The 22,374-nt window shown below is 46.6% G+C and overlaps 1 protein-coding gene across 3 annotated transcripts in view; it reads left to right on the top strand.

Annotated features, from left to right (window-relative positions):
• The window catches only part of LOC135905744 (band 7 protein AGAP004871-like), a 247,968-nt gene that overhangs the window by 52,705 nt on the left and 172,889 nt on the right, over positions 1-22,374 (top strand). For 2 of the 3 annotated variants that reach the window (XR_010565465.1, XM_065436760.1), the window contains exons 1-2: positions 7,705-7,980; positions 18,294-18,413. The exons of the other annotated variant lie outside the window; for it this stretch is intronic. Coding sequence is in view for 1 of the 2 variants with exons in the window: in XM_065436760.1 (XP_065292832.1) it covers positions 7,938-7,980; positions 18,294-18,413 (163 nt within the window). In the remaining variant the exon portion in view is untranslated. Of the gene's footprint in view, positions 1-7,704; positions 7,981-18,293; positions 18,414-22,374 lie in introns of those variants that run through there. 3 annotated transcript variants of the gene reach the window in all.

Raw genomic sequence — 22,374 nt, 5'->3', positions numbered from 1 at the left:
AGCCGTTGTTGGAAACATTCCATTCATTTGGTGCCATTACAATATCATATTTCAATGAACCGCACAAGCATACATGCCATTAAAAGGCGACTTTACAATAATGAACCAGGCCGCATAGACCTTTCGGTATCCTTTTCACCAAACCTTAAGACAGAACGGGCTTTAGACACACTCCTTAGATTGTGTATGTCTCCCATTGGCCTACACGGCCAGTTTTCTGTATTGAAGACGGAAAGGCCTCCTTAAGACTGTGTAAATTGCGGAACCCCGGAAGCTTCTGTAGGATATATATAGTCTCATATAATTTCCACATTTTACGAACATCGTGAGGCACTACATGATCGGCTTGACAACATAGACAGACGTCCCTTATATGCAAAAAAAAAATTGCTTGGACCCTGCTCCCGTTCCTATAAACAAAGAGAAGATGTGGAACTCGTGCGCGATTTTCATGTGGATACCCGCCTCACAGGTTCCTTGTAAATAGTGTTATTTCAGTGGCATAATTTTCATATCATGCTAACGTCCGGGTGAGTTCGTCGTGTGATTAACATTTTGCGTGCTTTGGTGTGTTATTTTTTCATCTGACTAGCATAATACCATTTCCGCATTAGTGATTTTTCCGTGCACTTTGCTTCGAACTGAACTATTTCGACATGAACACATACTACACATGCTTGCCACAGGTCATGCGGCAACTCTGCATTACGCATGATCTGTACAGATTTGCAACTTCATGTCAAGTTCTTAGTGTGTTTATTTCGTATATAATGTATTTCTTTCACTCTAAGTGAGTGTGAAAGCGTTTGGTTATGTCGATATTTACAGCGACGCTGCATATAGCTACCCGGTCCGTCTAGGCGTCGCGTCGACACCAAAAAAATTTCGACACCAGTTTCTCGCGAATGCTCTGTAGCACTCAACCACAACCTTCGTCAAATGAGAAGGTTGTGGGTTCGGTCCTGACCTTCGGCAAGTTGTTTTTTCATCCACTTTCATTTCCATTTATTTATCGTTTCTTCATTTCATTTATTAAGCACAAGTAATTTCCCCTATGTTGTCCATAGTGTCAGTGTTTGTTGGCTTCTTATGATCAACCTAATGTAGGTATATTGAAAAAAAAATCATACTGAAATTGGCCACTAAGAGGACTGTATCATTACGCTGAGTTTAATTTACTTGTCATAATTATTTGCTTCGCTCTGAAGTTGTAAACGTTACAGAATTCCCGTCTGCTGTCAATACATGGCCGTCTATGGAGAGAGTATCGTTACACAAAATGGATGTAACTCTTGTATTATCAAAACTATCCCGAAAAAAAATGACATGATAATTAGCCGCTCAGACGACTCTAACATTATGCCGAGTTTCATCTACTTTTCAGAATTGCGTAGTTCACAGTGAAGTCGTACATATTGCGGAATTCCCGTCTGCTGTCAATACATGGACTTCTACGGGAGGAAAACGGACAGCCCCATGTTTGTCCGCTAGAATAAAAGTCGTCTTTCGAAGTTTAATTGAGCTAATTTACTAGGATGCATGCGTAATCTTAAATTGTAAACAAGCGTGTTTTGTTGCGTGCACTCCTTTGACTGCGCCCCGGTCAACGCATTTCGTCGCTCGCGTGGAGGCTCGGTTTAACGGCCACCTGCGTCTTATACACACTGTTACCACAAGTGGGCGTTGTGTATTGTAATAATAATAATAATAATAATAATAATAATAATAATAATAATAATAATAATAATAATAATAATAATAATAATAATAATAATAATAATAATAATAATAATAATAATAATAATAATAATAATAATAATAATAATAATAATAATAATAATAATAATAATAATAATAATAATAATAATAATAATAATAATAACAACAACAACAACATCTGTATATAGACAGACGCGTCGATGGACGTAAGCCACACCACAGCTTCGCTGCTCGCCCTTCTCCACAGAGTGAAAGGGCTGATGATTTTTTTTCTATCTATGTTGTTCACTCGTTAACTGTCATTTCTATGTGTGCGTTAATCTGCTTAGCTACGATTTCGGGATAGCGGGCTTTTCATTAGCCAAAGTTCCTATACTGAGGCAAATAATGAACAACTAAGAATTGCACTTCCTTTCTTCACGCACACAGTGCTCAGTATACCTCGACGTCATGTGTGATCTCATTGACATGTTAGCCGCAGTGCTAAGAGGAGGCAGGGGTTCTGGTTTGAGGCAATAAATGCTGGAACATCCGTGCGTAGGGTAGAACTTAAAGATGGAGTCCTCCCTCGCTGTTTCTGGAAGCTGCCGGTTTGTCTCAAGTTTTCATATTATCTGATGATAGTTGATGCATTTGGTCTACCGTCACACTTCCATGGCTGATATCTATTTGCGGCCTTCCTCTTGTTGTCATTTGCAGCTCCAAAGGCAAGGATCATTTTTAGCTTCTGCTCATCAGAGAAAGTCATGGCGACTGGGACTAAACAAGACGCACATTTAAACATTTGACCTGACGTTGTCAATTCGCTTTTGTGGTGATCGGTTCCCTGGCAAAAAAAAGGAGCATCCATGCACTTTATCTGCGCTAAGATAACAGCTATCACAGATTGTTTCCAGCTAGCACCAAACGCGGCGTGTTACTTGGGCAGAAGCGCGGCAGATAAGGCACTAGCTCGATCACGATGTTTTACAGGGAAGCTGTACATGGCTAGCCGATTCGTTCATCCGTCCGGCCATTGCCTGTACACCGAAAACTTCTTCGGCGCCACCCGATGCGAATGCACGAAAGAAAAAGAAAGCGAAAGAGAGACGCGCGATTGCCTACGCCAGTAGTGACGTCACTGCTCTCCGTCGCAGCTTGGCGGGCGCGCTACAGTTTCTCTCCGGCTCCGAAAAGGGTAGGCCACGCGTCATACCTACTCTTGAGGAACAGGCAGCTTTCGATCAGCAATGCCGCGAGCAGAACCGGGAGCGAGCTCGTCTACGCCGTACCGATGCTGCAGCCCGGGCACAAGAACAGGCTCGTGCATCCGAGCGCAAGCAGCAAGTGCGTACCGAGGATCCGGCAGCCTACCAAGCCCTCATTTAATGAACCGCCGGGATTAACCCAGTGATAAACACCGGGGCCGCACATTCGAGCTTCGCTGGTATCTGTACGGAGCGCTTGCGTGGTGATTTTTTTTCCCCTTCATTTCGTTCTGGCTAACTCAGAAGGTGCCTGTTCGAAGGCGCAGCTTTATGATGGGGGAGGGGGCCCAGTCACGTGGTATGCACCATATTTTGCAGGGTTTATTTATCAGTCGGAAAAGGTTAGTACGCAATTAGTACATTGCTGAAAATACCGCAGTTAATGTCCCTTGGCTGTTCCTACAAATGCCTCAGTGACACTTTGATAAATATGATAGTACGTCTCGAGTTAGACTCTGCCTCGGACGAGTGGGAGAGGTCCCTCAGAAGCTCACTACTCTCCCACCAGCAATGGCCCGTCTAGCAGGCCCGCCAACCTGCCGCCAGGTACTCCCTGTCGGTCCCTACGAGGGAGACGCCCGCTACGCGCTAGGTGCGTCCTGCAGCACCATAATAAAGTTTTCCAGTCCAGTCTCGAGTTAGATAATTAATTACAGCTACCTAATTACATCTCAGTAACGAAAAAATTACTGGCAGCTACTCCATTTCTATGGAAACAATATGCACTAGGTTTTCTTCTAGTAATGAATTACTTCTTTTTTAGTCTTGGTGCATGATAGTTAATTGGGACAATCTGTATATATTTGTGACCTCTGCATGCTATTGACGATGTTTCCATCCCTAATAAATGTTCTAAATTATTAGAAGTGTCTTTTTTAATGAGTCGTTAGCTTTGCTTACTCGAAAGAGAAGCGATACGGAGACACTTATGATTCACGTGCATTTCATACGCCGTTGATAAAAGACTCTGCCAAAGGGTTCACTAAAGTCTACAGGTTTTTTTCAGGGTCAAAAAAGGACGCAAAGCATTTTGAAGCGAGTTGAACATATAGCTACATATTGATTGTTTAGGCATAAGCTACCATACCTTTAGAAATAATTGTTAATTGTCTATCTGCTTCTTTTTAAAAATATAAGACACTTTTTCCTGTGTATATATTTAAATATATAGTGTATATGCATGGTGTATACAGTGCAAATTCAAAACAATGTTGAAGTGAGAAAATGCGGATGAGGCAGCTGTTGCTGGTACTTCTAATGCGCTTGTTTGCCTATTGTTCCGATTTGCAGAAATAAAGCAAAGTATGAATTAAAATACGTGCATCTCCATGCGAACATTGATGCAGTAAGCTATTAGCTACATTAAAATTTTAAGTGAAAAGGTCAAGGCAAGTCAAAAGGAACGTCAGATGATATGGGTGACAAAACTCTGGCAATGTACGTTAGGGGGGGGCGTATTGATTAAATAATCGGGAGGGGGGGGTAAATAATCGGAGGGCGTAAATCACTGGCGTATTGATTTACTTATAATACGACAAAAATTGTCAAAAGATGCCAATTTCCACCTCGCATGCATTATGACAAATAATATAATAGTCCGCTAAATATAATATATTGGGTGATAAATGTCTGATTGTTCGGGGTGATGTTGCGTTCTCTATCATGGCCTCCCACTTGAGTTACTAGCTGCATCACATTTCGCGTGACTGTTCTTAATGCGCATTTTTGAGGGGGGGGGGGGGGGAGAAGGGTCCGGTCGGCCGACCTGCTAAGTGAAGGTTAGCTTATGAGGCTGCGGGGAGTGATTCGTGGATACAGGACCGTTTCCTTTATGCTAGTCATTTTTGTAATTATTTTTGTGTGAAAAAACGGAAAATTGAATGTGTGGAACGGAGTGTTTGTTTGCAACAGAGTGGTCTCAATAGACGTCTTCTTCCGCACACAGAAATATTTTTAAATAACAACAAGAGAGAGAGAGAGACAGAGCCAGAGGGAGAGATTGTGGACTGCAAGAGGCACTGCGCTCTGTAACTCTTTAGGGATCACGGCTCAGCGCTTAAAAACAGCGATGCAACGTGTCAGTGAAATGTCGGTAAGGAAAAAAAAAAGAAGTGTGTGATGCGACTGATGCTCCTATCGGCGGCAAAATAAACAAACTTCCCTCAGACTTTCTCACAAAGATATCTTAAGCTCAGGGCTCCATTAGACTCGGGATCACAGCATTAGACTCATTCAGGCTCAGACTGAGGCTCATTCAGGCTCACTCAGACTCAGGCTCAGAGCAGGTGGACTCAACTCGCGGGCTTCAAGACTCATACTTACTCGGGCTCGCTGAATTTCACGGAATCACCGATTCCTCAGAATCATAAAGTCCCGGGTTCAGATTTATTGAGACTCATGGAATGAAGGACTTTCGTAGAATGAGACTCAATTGATTTGGGCCAGCCGGCTCGTAACTGCCCCGAAGCCATGATTAAAAGCTCATAGCAGGGTATCTGCTTGACTCCGACTCAGATCTATGCGTAATGGTGTCGAAATAATAAGTAGTTTCGTTGGCCCGCTACAGATGCAACACCTTGATTTGTGTACGTGAGTGTGGGTGGGCGGATGACGCATGCTAAATATTGTATAATAGCATAATCTTTCAGTAATACTTGTGAGTGATAGAGTGCGCGATCTATACTCATCAAACTGGACTTCTGCTTCTCGTGGGCTCACACGCTGGTGCACTAAATGGGGCTCAGCAAACGCACCAAGAAACAGTATACAAGAGCGTTGTTCCTTTTTACGCAGAGTCATGAACGCAGCAATAAAACAGCGGCATGAGGAAATACGAGCGCCACACGAGGAAGAATCAGTACAGATGAGAGGAGGAGGAAGAACATTACAACACCCTCAAAACGAAACAGTGAGCAGCGATTTGATAGTTTCCGTTCATCTTTGGCAATGCGCAGCAACTGGCTGCCGGCTACCAGTGCAGAAAGGGGCGACATCATTGCGATGCGCTAAGCTGGCCAGAAACAAGCGATGGAAGGGGAAAAAGTATAGGTGCTTTACTGCTTGCAACGGGACGTTCAAGACGTCGTGGCAGCATGTTATTTCTTCAAGCACCGATGGCTTGTGAGCGATCAGTCTTTACTGGCACGTAATTTAAAGCGAAGTTGTTTTTTTCGCCTACCCCTGGTCGGGCACATTTTCACTTTGCTGCAAAGGGCCATACTGAACACGAACACTTGCATAAACAGTACGCGAAGAAAAACGACAAAGTTTTGCTGCGACGAGGGAAGAACGTGAAGAGTTCCTGGCGCGTAATTGGAAATAAGCTTGCACGCAGCCATGTGCCTCTTCGCATATTTAATTGGCAAGTTTCAAGAAAGCTTTACAAGTGCCCCGGACGTGCCTTCAGTTCGTTTTACTTATTACAGTACAGACACCATGTAGCTCTAAGGGGAAAAGAACTTGAAAGGAAGGGGAAAATTACCTGATTACTTTCAGGAATTGTAGTTGTTTTTTGGGGGGCTGCGATTGGGAATGAAGTAAATCATGTTTTTGAAAGAAGTAATTTTTACATACCATGGGTTTAAATATACCAAAACTACGACGCAGTGGCTTACTAGCGACGCCATAGCGGGATATCTCAGGATTACTTTCGACCTCCTGCAGATCTTTAACGTGCGCCCAATGCACGGTACACAAGCGCTCTTGCTTTCCAGCCGCACCGAAATGCGGCCACCGTGGCCGGAAATCGCACCTGCGACCTCGTGCTCAGCAGCAAAACGTCATAGGCACTGAGCCATCGCGACGGGTACAACTAATTGTAATGATTTACGTTTTCCTGTAATGTGTACAAGACTGGATAACAGTGTAACGAGCTCATTTGAAAACGATTCGTGCAAATAGACCACTAGGACATTGCGGAAACAAGGTACGCCAGCACTCCCATACACGCGAAAAAGCGCCGAATTTCGTTCAAATTTTGCAAGAAGACCCTGGTATCCATTTTCTAGCACCTGCGACTGCCGCTCATTCCACATATAATTTATGGCGCGATGAAGTATGCCGTCTATTTCAGGCAAGGACAGAAATGACCTCCATTTTACGAGTCATGGTCCTGCGATACAGGCAATTTTACACGTGGCTGAAATTATCGCGCTGACTTACATTCATCGTGATTTTTGTACTGCACAAGCGCATGTTTTATACCAAAAAGCCTGAAAAGGTGGGGCATTGATACAAGTTGAACCACGGAGAGGGGATAAATTGAGGAGGGAGGTGAGCAGTCCTCATTCCGGGAACTTAGATATCATGAATGGCATCTCATTGAAGATGAACCAATCTGCTGCAGGAACGGGCCTGATACCGGAAAAGGAATATTGTTGCAAAGAAAGCTCAACAGCGCGACTGTACGCACGTCATTTTCCGGAGCTGCTGGGAACCCAGTGAAAAGTGTGCCGACTGCAGGCGCTGCGTTCGAGTAGCGAGCAAAGAGTGACAACTGTGGGCCGCGCGAAAGTGAAAATGCAGGGTCCTGAGGCGCGCAGAGAAGTCGCGCTTTTCACTTGGCGGAGGAGAAAGTGTGGCGGTGCGAGGGAGGAGGCGCGCCTTCGTCTTCCGCCGGCGGGAGGGGCCTGCGCCCGCGGGTGTGGGTGAGGGTGCGCGCACCGCGGCCGTGGGCGAGAGGAGCCGCCCTCGGCCGCGCGCGCGGAGCGCATGGCGCAGCCGTCCCAGTCGGCTCGGCGTCCGCGCCGCGTGTTGGAGCGCGGGGGGGCGCGCTTCCACTGGGGGGCACACGAGCCCCGGTCGCGTTCCTCGCCCGAGGGGGGGACACGACCATGCGACGCCTGACGGGCCGGCAGCCCGTCTCGCTGCTCGCGGGCCTCTGCCGTGCCGTCCCGGGCCGCCAGCCAGCGGCGCCCGTCGACCGCTGCTGACGGCGCTCGCGCCAACACGGCCACGTCGACGGCGGCACGCATGACGCCGGACAACCCAGGCTCGAGTCCAGCCTTCTCGGAAGGTGCGTCCCCACGGCGCTGCCCGGCAGCCGCTGTCACGCGACCCACGCCAGCGTGTCACTCGGCGGGGCCACCTGCCCCGGTGGTGGCAGCCTGTCCCTCGGACGGACTTTGCGCTTTTTCCGCGGTCGCAACTCTGCCACCCCGAGTGACTCGCAGCCTGAGGTCCGACCAGCAGGCATTACTAGTCGAGATATGCATTTTTCTTCTCTTTTCATTGATTAGTTTTCCCGTTGTGCCACGTTTTTCTGACATCTGCTGCACCACTTTGAACGTTCGTCCTTAGGAATCCGCTGTTTGAACACTAGCTTTGCTTCTTCCCTTACTTGAGTGTTCCTCTCTTTTCGAATTTCGAAAATTCAGGATAAGATTTTTGACTCGCTTACTTAGTGATCTATGTAGACTTCGAATTTACAGAGCCGTAAGAAAGTGCGCACGGAGCCGATGCATAGTCGCTTCTTGCCGCACTTTCACACGAAACTGGGGCTCACCGCACTTCAGCGTACCGTGGAATCACTAGAGGTGTAATTGTTATGCTTTTCAACTGTGCAACCAGGAAAAGTATTAGTCCTTGAGTGCCCCACTTTGAATTTGATCAGTCTGTTTGCGATATGTACCCATCAGGAAATGATTCAGGGCCTTCGTCAACTTTTTATAATGTCACTTCTATAGCAAGCCCATCGCGGTATACCTGTAAACTAACGGGGCTCTCATGTTCGCGGCAGCATTTACATATATTTATGAGAGGTGCTTCTATAAGTCCACCTTACTATATATTTTCTGTAGGACGTCATGGACTGTAGGGAGGAGATGTAGTTTTACAGGCGCTTGCCTGAAAAGTTTTGTGAGCCGAAGTGCAGTGCATTTTTTTGTTGTGCTGCGATAATTAATTAGACCCGGAGATAAAACAATGAAGCGTCTGAAACGCTAGAAAGATGACAGAGCTCTTCTCTGTGAGGATGCTTTCACTTTGTTATTGTACGTATGTCCAACGACATCTGCGAGAATCTATACAATTTTTTCAGCATACCATCAATGTCTAGTTTAAAGTTGAGGCGAATGACATTCTATTTGGTAGGTTGACATAACTTTTCTTGTACCATAAAATTTTGCATATTTGTTCGCGCGTTATTTTTAATGCAATCAGTATTCTGGAATTTATTACTTCATCCCTTGCTTTCTGGGCGCGTATTGGCACTGCCTTTATGCCAAGAGGTGTTTCATCACGACAGGGCGGACAATGCCGACAGGGCGGACAGCCAGAGCAAAGTGTGGGAAGGCATTTAAATTATTTTGTCTTGAATCTTTGTTGCACATAATAGCATATTAGAGTAAGTTCGGCATCGTGGTGCGTTTCTTGCACGGTAATGTCCCTTAAAAATAAAAGTGCTTCAGAAACTCGCCTTATAGTGGTTTTAATTGGCCCGGAACATTGAAGGTAAATTTGTCTAATTTGTAAAAACTAATAGTTGACAGTAGATATAACGCACAATCTTCGAAGCGTACTCGCGCACGTATTGACACCCAGGTCCACTGGCAAGCGACTCAGCGCGAACGTAACATTTCTGCAGCAGGGGTAGTGACTTGAAGGACGCGTATTTCATAAAATTAAAAAGAATAGTCTCCTGCTAGGAACACATGTGATGGCATTGATATATTACTAGCTGCTTAGTGAATTACGACAAGCCGAATGCTCAAGCTTAAAAAAAAATTATCTGGAAGAGTGTCTGCGTTCAAACGATGTGATGTTGTTGCTTTGATTCGATACTCGGCGGCGCGTGAAATGGGTAAGATTGGGTGCACATGCGGTGATAAAAACAAGAAAACGAGTAAATGACTGCAGAACGGGAATCTGGCTGCAAGTTTGCGTCGACCCCAATGCAAGAAAGAGAAGTTAATGCACAGTTTCGCAGTACTTATATAAAATCGAGAGGTTCGCTTGTAAAGTAGGCTTTTTTACATAGAACGTAACCTGACGACAAAGCACCCTTTAGGTAAGCAACGACAAATTGTGCGGCCGCATTTAAGAAAACCCGTTCCACTTGTTTTAGATTATGCAGCTCTAAGAATTCACCACGTAGACTGAATGTTGGTCGACATTTATAATAATTTGCGTAACAGGCACTTAAACATGTTTTCTGGCAGTGGAAAGGAGCGCGTATTTCAAGGTGATGTGATCTGCATTCAGTTCCCCAGCTTTTTTCCATGTGCCGCAAAAACATCTGTGGTACCATACGCTAAATAATACTTAATAGCTACACTAGAAACATCGACACTGCTCATTTTTAAGGCTACCTGTGCTCCATGAAGCTGAAGGCAGAAGGAAAGTGAACGATAACGTAAGGATCTGTCTTTAGATTTCCGCTAGACATTTTTTTGTGTTATATAGGCATCATATTAGTTCTACTTTGGTTTTGTAGCAAGTGAACGTCTGCAAACATAGCAATATTGCAACAAAGTAGTGTATCCCTACAGGCAGGTAGAAATGCTGTCTGTTATTATGCCAGTGCATATCAATTTAGCCATAGGTCGTTGACTACATAAACGTATACATAGCGGTAGAAGTTAGCAACAAACTTCATCACTTTAAACGATAACACCGACAGCAACCAAAAAAGTCGCAGTTTCGCCAGAAAGGCGAAGCATCGATTGGGAAAGCAAGTTAGCAGACAGCCATACGTAATAAGGCTATCACTTTTATAGACCGTATCAACTTGTAAACATTCGCTTACTGAATAAGTTAACAAGCATGGTGTCAACACGCACAGCAAACGTGAACGCATTACACTCGATGAGCGCGTACAATAGCTGTAAAAACGCTGACTTAAGGAAACGCGGCAGCTGCATCGATTGTGCTGTCTATCGTGCTTCGTGCTGTCTATCGCTTCAAAACAAAGTGAGCGCCGAGAAGACACAGTACGCACAAAGCCACGAGCCGCCGACGCACCTAGACTCTGCCCCCAACGCAGACCGCTTTCGAAATGCGGCCGCGCGACCGCCCCCAGCCGCCACATGCGCAATCGCAGCCGAGTAGATACGCCGCCCCCACTCCTTCCGGTGCCTCGCAACGTTGGGTGCCTCGCGCGCGACGGAAGACGGCGCGCTTCCTCTCCGATTTCGTCCCTATCGCGCGGGCGAGATTGAGCCACGATCGTCGGCTGCCCTCGCACGCTTACACTCGCACATACAGTGTCGGGGGCGCGGCGACGGCGTTATCGCCCTTGGCCATTATACGGAACCTGATGGCGACGCCGACGGCAGAAATGTGCTTGGAGTGTCCATATGATTGCTATCGCAATAAAATAGGAGCATAGAAAGCTATCTTCTATACATACTTTTCCTATCGAAGAAGTATTTTTCAAAAAAAGAAATGTTCAAAGAACTGTATGTTGGGCAAAGAAAGAAGTCGCTGGGTGGCACTGATTCGGCGCGTCAGACCAGCTTGCGATTTCGTCACGGCGACGCGCACACGACCTGAGCACAAACTCGGTGGGTCGAGCGCTCCTTCGCGAAATGCGCTCTGCTACACGAGCTGCGCCAGTAATATCCACTGCGGCCACATCACCTCACATATAGAACATCTATCTCGGGAATAACTTTATGGATCGTTCATAGTCACGATATAAGACAGACGACAGTGCGAAATCTGCGCAGATTGTACTGTTGGCCACATCACTCTCTATACAGTCGCATTGAGTTTTATTGTAGTGACTCAGCAAGTGCTAGTGGGACTCCAATTTTCCTCTCTCACGGTGTATGTAGAGAATGCGTGACAGCCAGTTTTGTTGGGATGCGTGCGCGCCTACCGGGGAGAGGTGTAATTGATGACTCGGACACTCACTTACGCTGACCATTGAGACGTCCGCTGGGTACTGGTCACGAATCAGAAAGCCGACAATTAGACTTCAGTGACGCGAGACCGGTTTCAGACGCTCGCTTTCGACGCACGCATTCCACAAGCTTCCTATGCTTCCGTTTTCATTGCAATTCGCGTTTCGCTGCCGCTCATGAGGTCACCTGCCACCCTCGTGCGCACGGCGTTTGCCTTCGTTAGGCGCGTTACCGAACCAGCCTCTATAATTATGGTTGCAGCCCTTGCAGCTTCCAGCAATGGCAGACAAAAGAGCACTACGGAGACTACCAGAAAGGGAGTGAGAAAATGCATAACAAAGTGCATCCAGCATTCTAATGATTTCGAGGAGTCTTAAATGTCCCTGTATTTCAAACTTTCTGTATTTGCATCAACTTATCTGCGGCGAACAGAAGTCACCTGCACGCATAACACGACACAACTAACGTGAGACGCACTGCGTTAAAGTGAAACAGCTCTTGAAGTTCAGGTGGCCAGTGTTGACACGTAAAAACAGTGGGCAATATGCTATAATAAGGAGAGGCGCTGCTCGCTGAACGGGATCTGTCGCGCTACCCACTTTTTTTTTTGTGCTGTAGCGCTTTGCTTCTTAGGGCTTTCAAATGTCCTGCTGCCCACACCCGTAGGCCAAGCTGTTTAAGGGAGCTCTGAGCGGACGCCGCTACAAATACAGTTACGGAAGCTGCATTCGAAGTCCAATCGTTCGTCTTAGCTTAACAAACGAACGGTGCAGTGGGCATCTTGACAGTAAATGAATTAAAATGAGCAGACTAGTCAGGAATTCTGAAAGTAATTACCTTGCTCCCAAGGAGCGCGCAAGACCGACTGTTTTCCTTGATTGAAGAGGGTAAAGGAAGCTGGAGTGAGATTAACGACAAAAACAGTGTATTTTTCAATGAAACACGGAGTTGAGCTGTTGAAAGCGAAACAGAGAAAAAGCTCATCTAATTTTAAGAAGTCCGTTCGTTGTCTCTGCCGAGAAATGCAGGGAAAAAGAAAGAGAGTGCCACATAGACAAACACAATCCTACAACATTTGTCTTTTCTTTGAGAGCGTTGTTAAGTCGATCGCGAGACGCGAATTCGAGCCGCGCCGGGACCCTTTGGTTGGAAGCACCTTACGCAGAGGAGCTGCTCTCACTGTATGCTGAAGAATGCAAGAACCGAAAAATAAGGTGAAACAGAAAGATCAACGACCTTTGTTCAGAAACTACCATTTCGAGCTGTTGACAGATGGAAGTACAGTATTATTATTATTATTATTTTTCATCTGCTGTTGAGGCGAAGAGGAGAAGTAAAAGGATAAAACTTTCACTGAAACGATATCGGCAGAGGCGAGTCCTTGCGTAAATGTATTCGTGAGGTTCGGTCCGTTTGACGTGGAAGGATCGCGAGTCTTCCTTCGCCTTCGTTCGTGAGAAAGCCCGACGGGAAAGCGAAGGTGTTGGCGTGAACGTTAGCTCTTGGGAAATCGTCGAGCTTGCGCTGTCACTTGAGGCAGCCTATGGTTGGTGCTGGTAGCACGGGTAAAACGAGCGCAATGTCGCTAGTGCAGACAGCGTAAGTAAATCCTGTTTCTCCAGAGCGCCACAGACGGGAATGCCATTCTAAAGCAGCTCTATCTTTTCTTGTAAAAGCAACGAGTTGGTCGAAATGACTATCTCTTCACTGTATATGTAATGCATATATGCATAACCAAACGCCACAAGTGTTTATTATCAAGTCTATTACGTGACTGCGTCTTAACGCTTGGCGAAATAAACGCATGCTTCTGCTAAAAGGGAGAGGAGCATTTTCGGAGATAAAATGTTTCCACAGACCAGACGGCCTACCACATGGCGCTGTAGCCAAGCATAAATGCGGTAAAAGTCAGAGCATGGTAGCATCCAGGCCTGCAAGAGTAGCGCCAATTTTAGCTCAGTGCGATAGTGGCTTCGCGTTAGCTACGCTAAATCTATCAGCTCTATGCCAGACCTTCCTGTCTTAATAGCTTTTTTAGAACACTGCCTGGCTGAAAAACGTATGCAATACGCATACACAGGGAAACTGCGTTACACCAAGTGCAAATTCGACATTGCCACATTTCAGTCAGTCAACCAACCATTGCTCTTATCGCTGTTATATTACATAATGTACGCCGCAATTGTTTTGGACGCAAGGGTGCTATAAAGTGAAACTATTCCAAAGTTTCCTATTCCAATTCTGCAATCAACCCTCCATGACTGGTAAAAAAAAAATTCTGGGGCCACCCTCCTTCACCGGTTCGTCACACGACGTCAGGAAAACTGCGATAACGCTCCATCTGATATGATATGCGCACACTGATAAAGCATGATTTGTCCAAACGAAAGAAAACTAATTATTTCTGATTCGCAGCCTTTTTCGTCAAAAGTTTTCGGGCTGCGCCCATTTCGGCTGTCTGTCACGCGACGTCACAAAACCGCGAAATCGCAACGCGTCAAAGTGACGTGTACGCGTTAAGGATGTATCAACATGCCGAACAAAACTAATTTTTTTCTTAATAACCGGACACTGCCCCGTTGTGAAAGGAATAGACGATGGCTGCCCGCCGATCGCGCTGGCATTGACTACTCAGAGTTGCCGGGGCGCAGGGATTTATTTGCGTATAATAAAAAAAAAAAGGCGTGGCAGTATAACGTTACCGAGTGCTTTTGGCACGTGTGCGACGTCACTCTCTCCACTGTTTCCCGAGGATCCTTTTAACGGCATTTTTACGCGCGGCCGTGATTTTCGACCATCCACCGCAAACTAAGCAAGGGGAAGTGGGCCAATCGTAGAAGCGGGCAGCACCTTCCTCATCGGCTTATCTACTTTCACTGTGCTGGCTCGGCCCCATCGAAGCTCTTTCCACCTCTTCTCAGCCAATTAGATAAGAAGAACCTGTCAAGGTAGGCAGTGCTATTCGCTTTGAGAGCAAAAATGAATAAACGAGGAGCGCGTTTGATTGGGTTTCTCAAACAACGCTGCGGGTTAGTGCCTGTGTCTCGCATCGGTGCTCACGCAGATTTGACGTCAGAAGACTGGAATAAATACAGATTGGAATGGTTTTACGTTATAGGGCCCCACGTTTCTTAAGCTTTTTGAATTTTCTGACTTCCACGGCTATGGCGATCGCTTGCGCGCCGAGTCGAATCGCATCGTTGCAAACACTAAGGCGGCGGAAAATGTAGCACGCATCCATATTCTAAGCCTGAGGACTGTAGTTTATCGAAAAGCGGCTGTAAGTGCACCTTGCTACATAGATTTCGCGTCATCAGAAACGCATTTTGTACGTCTCGGTCCTTGGTGCCTAGACAATGCATTATTTAACCCAACCCCTTCAAAAGCCAGAAGCAGGTAACAACGCCCATATGTTACAGCATCGTACCGTATGTTGCTATATCCTCATTTGTGAAGAAAAACATGAAACAATTTCGCTTGCGGGAAACTTTCACCTCTTGGAAGACGTGGTTGTCCATTTTTTTATAGGGAGTTTATTATGACAGTTGGAAACCTGGAAACTGCTGTAGTGAAATGGCGAAGGCCGCACTTATTAGTTCTAATCTTCACGTTCTAATTTTCATAGAGATGGAGGCGTATATAGCATGCCGCCGTTTCAGCGGCAGAAAGATGTTCCAAATATCAGGCAAAATAAAATCCGCAAGGAAGTAAAAAAAAAAAAAAAGCCAACGCATTTTGTCGCGTGTACAACTTGCGCAATAGAAACCGCCGCCAAACATCGCCGATCGGCGAACCATGCCGGTTCCATTTTCCGAAAACAAAGTTTTTGACTTCCCTTATGGTGTTACGATAACGAAGATAATTAAACGCATGAGCAGAACGCCAAGTTAAATGAATGCAAGACACACTGCTGGATAAAGAGAAAGAGCTAAGGTTCAGAGATAAAGCAATGAGTTCGCACCATTAGTATGAGTCAAGCCACGATAAGGAGGCGCACAGGGAGGGAGTGGACGCTTTCGACACCGGCCGTGGCATTGCAGAGGAGGGTACACTTCGATAATTAAGCAAGGAAGAAAAGATGGAGGGAACGGCCGCCGAGTGGGGCTCACATCCGCTCGGCCCGTGGTTGAGATTGCGGAAACCAGGAACGGGAAATGTGACGTCCCTCCCTGGTTCCCCGCCGATGCCCGTTTTCAAACAAAAAAAGAAAAAAAAAGAAAAGTAGAAAGTAAGGCGAGTTGGGAACATAAGCGACGCGCGATGACACCGTGAAATCAGGAGAACCAAGAATCGGAGAAACAGAGGAGGTGGTAGGCGGATCCGAGGCCGAACGTTTCCGAAACTTTTAACACTTGAGGCTGTCATTTAAGCGCTCGAACGCAGCAGAAATACTTTCTTCCACCAGTTTTTGTTTTGCGGCAGACGAAGAACATGAGCTATCGCAAACTTTTCCGAAGGGAGCGGAGAACTAAGATATGTCCAACGGAAGAGAAAAAAAAAAGAAAGAGAGAAAGAGGTAAAGAAAGAAAATGAAAACAGATATCGAGATTCAGAGTTCCTGAGAGCGACATAACAGCAGTGGCATTGAGATTTCAAAGCATAATAAAATATGTTATTCTGCCGAATTAGTGATGAGAAAAGTTAGAAGTTTCGTCACTTTGGGCGGTCGCAGTTTGGCCTACCCGCCGGTGCTGTAACCCTCTCTGGGCGTTGTCACTCACTGCACTTACCCAGGCACTACTACCTGTAGTGTATAGGATGGGGCTACATCCAAGCCCCTTCATATATACCTTCGATAGATTTATGGCCTTAACTATAGATGACATATGGATTTAGTTGAAGAATATTGACTATATAAGGTGTATACGTATTGCAGCTCCCAATTAATATCGAATTATACATATAAATAAATGAAAAAGAAAGCTCCCTTCGGAGGAGAATACACGTCACTACGTCAAACAGACAGCGAGAGTCTGTGTCCTCTATACAGCTGTGAGGGAAACACGCATTCGGACGGCAACGAAGAAGTCTTCTTTGGCGGATTTGTCGGACCACCTGAGAAATAGGGTATGCTGCAGAGGAAAGCTCTGAATTAGTTTTAGCAACTGGCGCTTCTTTTACGTGCACCGAAATGCCAGCACGCACCCATTATTGCGTTCCCCGCGCATAAAGGTATACCGCCTCCGCTGCCGCCTGGAAGTGAAACCGCAACTTCGGCGCTCATCAGCAAAGCAGCTTAGGGGCTGAGTGAAAACGACGGGTGCTAGAAAAACGCGCAATCAAAGAAAAAGACATGTAAAAAGCAACAACGAGCTTTTGTTTACTAATATGCGAGCGGCCCGCTGGACGCCGACCCCGCCCGGTCGGTTGCGTTGCGGGCGAGGCGACGCGGGATGTGCGCGCAGTGCTGCTGCAGCTGTTGCGATCGTGGCAGAGGAAAATGAAATTACTTCGCACTGGTCCTGATTATGGGAGAGCGCGCGGTTCGGCGAACCCACGGCAGTTGTGCGTGCCACCACTCGTTCGTATTGCGCGCAACGCGCTCCCGAACTGAAGGCGCGCAAATGCTGATGTAATTGATCGGTCACATCGCGTGCGGGACGCACGAGGGAGAACGAAAATAAAATCAGAGCGGGAAAGCTTGGCCCGCGGATTCATTTCACGAACAAACGGCGTCGCGTTTGCCGTTCCGGCTCAAGCCACTGGCTGCTAACCAAATTAATCTAGTACTCACACTTTGTAGAGCTCCCGGCGGAGAACGCATGAACTAGGAAAGTTGGGAAACATGCACGAACCGCGAGCGCCGTGCGTGATTTCGGCAGTGGACTAACCGCCTCTTCATTCCGTTCCGACGCATACCTCTCGCACTCCCTTCTTTCGCTTGTATAGCGTCGCCACGGCTTCTGTTTCTTTCTTTCGCTTTTCCACTTTTCGTCTCAGCAATAGATCGCGTTGAAATGATCATTATTGCTATTTCTCGCGAGTCGACAAGGCCGCAAGGCTCGCCTTACGCAATTATTGAGGCTATTGTAAGAATAGCCCTGATCGTTCAAAGCGGTGCAGCAGAGCGAAACTGGCTAGCAGTGTTTGACCATGCTCGTTTGTGTTAGTCAGCGCGCTGGTCTGCTGAACAAAAAAGAAAGAGAAAAAGAAAGTATACAAGGTCTATGTTACAAGTGCACTTACTTTTAAATGTTTGCTATCGTGTCTTACTTGTAATAGACACAGTGAGAGATCAATATTGTCGTGTTTAATATTCTGGCGCCGATCGTTCAATGACACTAACGATATTACCGGGTGATTGCGAGCAGCCTGACACCGGCTGCCTGAACACTCCGACAGCACAAAGAAAAAAAAAAAAAGAAGAGAGAGAGAAAAGGGCCAGAAATGCAACCAGCACGGCGGCTGCACCGCTCACTGCCTTCACCTCCTGGGCTTCCTTCCTCTGTGTTTGCTCACTGCATTGTTTCTCCGTGGTCGCCAGGCGACGAAGGAGGCGGAGGACGCAGGGTGGGCGGTGCAAGGCGGGTCTTCAAGTTCCGCAACCTGCGCAGCTTGGCCCGAACTCAACTGGGCCGAGCAGTGAACCGCGCCCGCGAACTCCGTGAGTACTCTGGCGGTCCGGGCGCGCGCAGTCTCGGTAGTACTCCCTGACCATTATAGCAGCTGGGAAGGAACGGACCACATGCAAGCGTCAAACAGCGTCCAAACTAGGCGCCAAACGCACGAACAGGTGCCGCACATGTTGATGACAAACCATGCTTGACGCCTATGTCACCTAATAAAGAACGTTGCCCGCCGTTACACTAGAAAATACGCATACATGCAGATTGGTCATGACCGCTGCTAGCTAACTTGAGTCTGGACGCGCAGGTGTGTATGCGATGTCACAAGTAATATCATCCGATTACACGCCCTTAGCAGAGAAGAAAACACGAGTTTATATCATCATTTTGAGGTATCAGAATGCCTGCGCATACTCTTTTGCGGATGATGACGATTTAGTGTAGTGCACAGAATAAAATGATGAGGTGTCCGATTAAAGTGTTAAAAAAATACATCTATGGGGTTATGTTTACCTGCAGAAATTCCAGCTTCGGCAGAAAAATAAAGTTTTGATTCTTTGAAACAATCCAACTTGCAATCTGATTATATGGTTTAGCAGTAATCTGATTTGCAACCCCATGAAACACTTTCAGTACAACATAGCGCTTTTACTCGTCTGCTGACGCAATGAAAACCTGTACGTGTGCGCTAAAAACCATAGAAGGGCCGTTGCATTGTCATGTATGGACCCTTCAGCTCATATAATACACTTTTGTGCTCTCATACACATGCGAATTACATTGCCATATAGCGAGCGAACACCCTGACGACTTAATGTGACCCAGGCAATCACTGCGCGCTTGCTCGGATGCGCGTGTAGGATTGTTTTCAAAATGTAGGCATAATGATAAGTGTGCTCGAGGAACTTCCTAGAGCATACTTATATAATTATGCTACGTTTTGTTCTGACCTTGTAACGTTTCGAATCTTACAGCAAGCTTTCTCTGGGTCCTCAAAACTAAGCCGTCAGTATCAAGCCAATGACCCATGCCATTGGGTGTTCAGAAAAGCGCTGTATTGCATCAAATTACGGAGTTTGTTGGTGTCCTTTACCCCACTCTGGTGGTGGTAATAATCTTTTTGCAGATCGGCATGACCTACTCATTGCCGGGGTACGTGCGGCACCTCCGTGTTGCATTTAGGGGCCTCCGCGGGCTACCACTGCTCTCAGTTGGCGTAGCGCTTCCTTTCAGGAGACAAGATGCCGGACACAAGTTCGTCCAACTGAAATGTGTTGTTGTTTTTTTCCTCTTCATTTGCTCGGCCGCACTCCTACGTCAACGTCACGTCTGCGCGGCTGCATCAAAAGCCGTCGCAACCGTGTCAGCTACCGGCTGAGCCTCCCGTCTTAGTTTATTGTAAACAAAACTCGTTTACGTGCACGAGTGCCCTAAATCCTGCTGGTTGGTTCGACGCTGAAATGCAGATAACAAGGCCAACGACAGGTCAGCGCAAAGGATTGAGGCCTGCGTCACCTGTGATTGCGACCTTTCTGTTCAGTTGATTGTCGTCTGCGTTGTATTTAGTGTCATTCGCAGGGTTTGTTTTAGACGGGAGAACGTTATAACAGAACAATTCGACAGGCAAATGAGCAGGAAATACGTTACTAGTTGTGGTGATACTTGCCGCAATTATTCAGAGCCGTCGAGTTTCTTTTTTCTTTTTAATCACAGTGGTACCTTGAAACCTGCGCTGATGGCTTTCGAATAGCCCTATCGGGAAGCCTGCGGGGTGGGCGGGTGTGTTTGGGTCCAGTAATTTATTAATTTATTTATCATTCATAAGTTGAGGCTTTTTACAGCGGAGCTGTCTTAGGCTAGTTTCCAGCGTTTCATGATGTGCGTAGGCAAAAACGATGGCGGCGTCTATAGAGCTAGAACAGCTCAAGCATAAGGCAAAATCATATCAGCGTATACGTCCCGGCGGCGTTTGAGGCCAAATGTGTCAAAACCGGTGATGGATGATGGATGATGGTTTGATGCGTTGTGATCTACGCAAACAACGACAGCGCGGCCGTTGTGCCTACATGCCTTACCGACGACGGGCGAGGGCCTTGCCGTGGAATGTGCCGATGCGTGCGCCGTACAGAGGGACGGAATCGTTGTCGCCACCGTATACGGTCACCCCGAAACGTCAAAGTGGGACCTTGAAGATTTTATGATCGGCCCATATGGGTGGATCCTCCCGGTGGACCCCTATTCCATCTTCATAGTGGGTGACTTTAACGTCGATGTGTGTCGTCCCGACGGAAAGTGGTTCTTGGTGCTTCTCTTGAATGTTACACCAACACCAATATCTGCGTGATGCGCCATCGGTCGGGCCTAGACCTAACATTTGCTAAGAACATCTTCAGTGTGGTCACAGAGGCCATGGCCGTCTATCATAGCGACCATAAAGGCATAACTACCATGGTTGCGAGATGAACGTAAATACAAATAAACATAACAACGCGCATATTTGTGTTATATTGCTTTGTTGTTTTGTTTTGTTTTATTTTATTTATAGTTATATACAACTCCGCTGGTCATCCACCTTCACGGAGTGGAATGGCTCTCAATTTTTTCAGCGTACAAACTAAGTGGACGAAGTTAACGGACAGTTAGAGACAGAGAAATGTGTGTATTCCATGTACAGCAGTATATACGCGCAGGCGATACAGGTGCCTTCTTCGAGTCGATAAAGAGCCCCTTATTTCCCTCCTTCCTTTATGGCAATACCATCTGAATGTCAACGCAGGATTGTGGCGTTAATGGAGACAATGTCTGCCACAGCTGGGCGCGTCTTATACAGAGTCTCGCTGCCACCTGTCGGCCGAATTCTTCGGCGTGCCTTTTGGGACGAAGAGTATAAAAGCGGAATTCCTATGCTCCAAGCGGGCTTGCTTCTCTTCAGGTGCCAGCATACTGCTAAACGCTTTCGGAATACGGGTCGCTCCAATTTCCATGCTACATTTTGTACGCACATGTAAGAGTATTGGTCGCCTGCCGGAAATCCTCTGATTACTTAGGCATCGCCTTCGTCACTTCCTTCGAGCGTGTCCGCTACCTTTCTGCTCTCTCATTACCATCGCCACTTATCGGGCTGCTGCTCAATTTGGAAATAAAAACATAACAACCATTCCACTCTGCGAAGATGGAATGGCAGCCAAAGTTGACGACAGTCAAAGCTCTCAAACGAAAAACAAAGTGCTTTCGCTGCCATTCCAGCTTCACAGAGTGGAATTGTCATTTGTTCGTTCAGCATCGCGGGAACGTTCTTCGTCGGTGATCGTATCGCGCCGGCGCCGTTTACATTCTCGTTGCTGTTCCCTCCGGCGCTCCTCGTACGCATGTTGTTCTTCGCGTGTACGAACTATGCGTGTCCGCCCCATCGCTAACGCAGCTGTTTAAGCGCTGATACCACTCCTGCTTATATGCTGTGATAACCTTGACGTCGCGCTATGTTTCACGACGAGAGTTCTAATCTGTTGCGCTTTTTGACATCTACGCCGCCACACTGCATCCGCGTGTGATCACACACAAAGCAAACAATGAAAACCACTGTGTAAGGGTTTGTTAGAAATCGATAAGTCCGTTTGTGTTGCCGGACGCCGAAAAAACTATGGAAGGTTAGTCATATACAACTTTCGCTATAATAATTTGTAAACACGCTGTGCCAGGCTTAGCTGAAGAAGCCGTGTGTGTCGGATGGCGGCAGGAATAGATGCGTATAATGGCGAGAAAGAAGAAAGCCAGGGTAGTCAACCAGCAGAGTAAACTTGCTTTGCTAAAGTACACTGACGTGGGGCGACGGGAAATACAAAGACAAAGAGGGAAAAAAAAGTGATGCAGCAAGTATGCACGCGGCACCAGGAAATGTAACTTGATGACAATCAATGGTTAAAGAGACTGAGAACCAGCTTTTATGGTACCCTTTTTTTTTGTGCAACGGGACGTTTACTGGTCAGAATGTCCAATCAT

The sequence above is a fragment of the Dermacentor albipictus genome, chromosome 1 (genome assembly GCF_038994185.2).
Source record: "Dermacentor albipictus isolate Rhodes 1998 colony chromosome 1, USDA_Dalb.pri_finalv2, whole genome shotgun sequence".
In the NCBI taxonomy this organism is placed as follows: domain Eukaryota; kingdom Metazoa; phylum Arthropoda; class Arachnida; order Ixodida; family Ixodidae; genus Dermacentor; species Dermacentor albipictus.
Note: the sequence above shows the minus strand (reverse complement) of the source record. Positions and strands in the feature narration are given on the sequence as shown.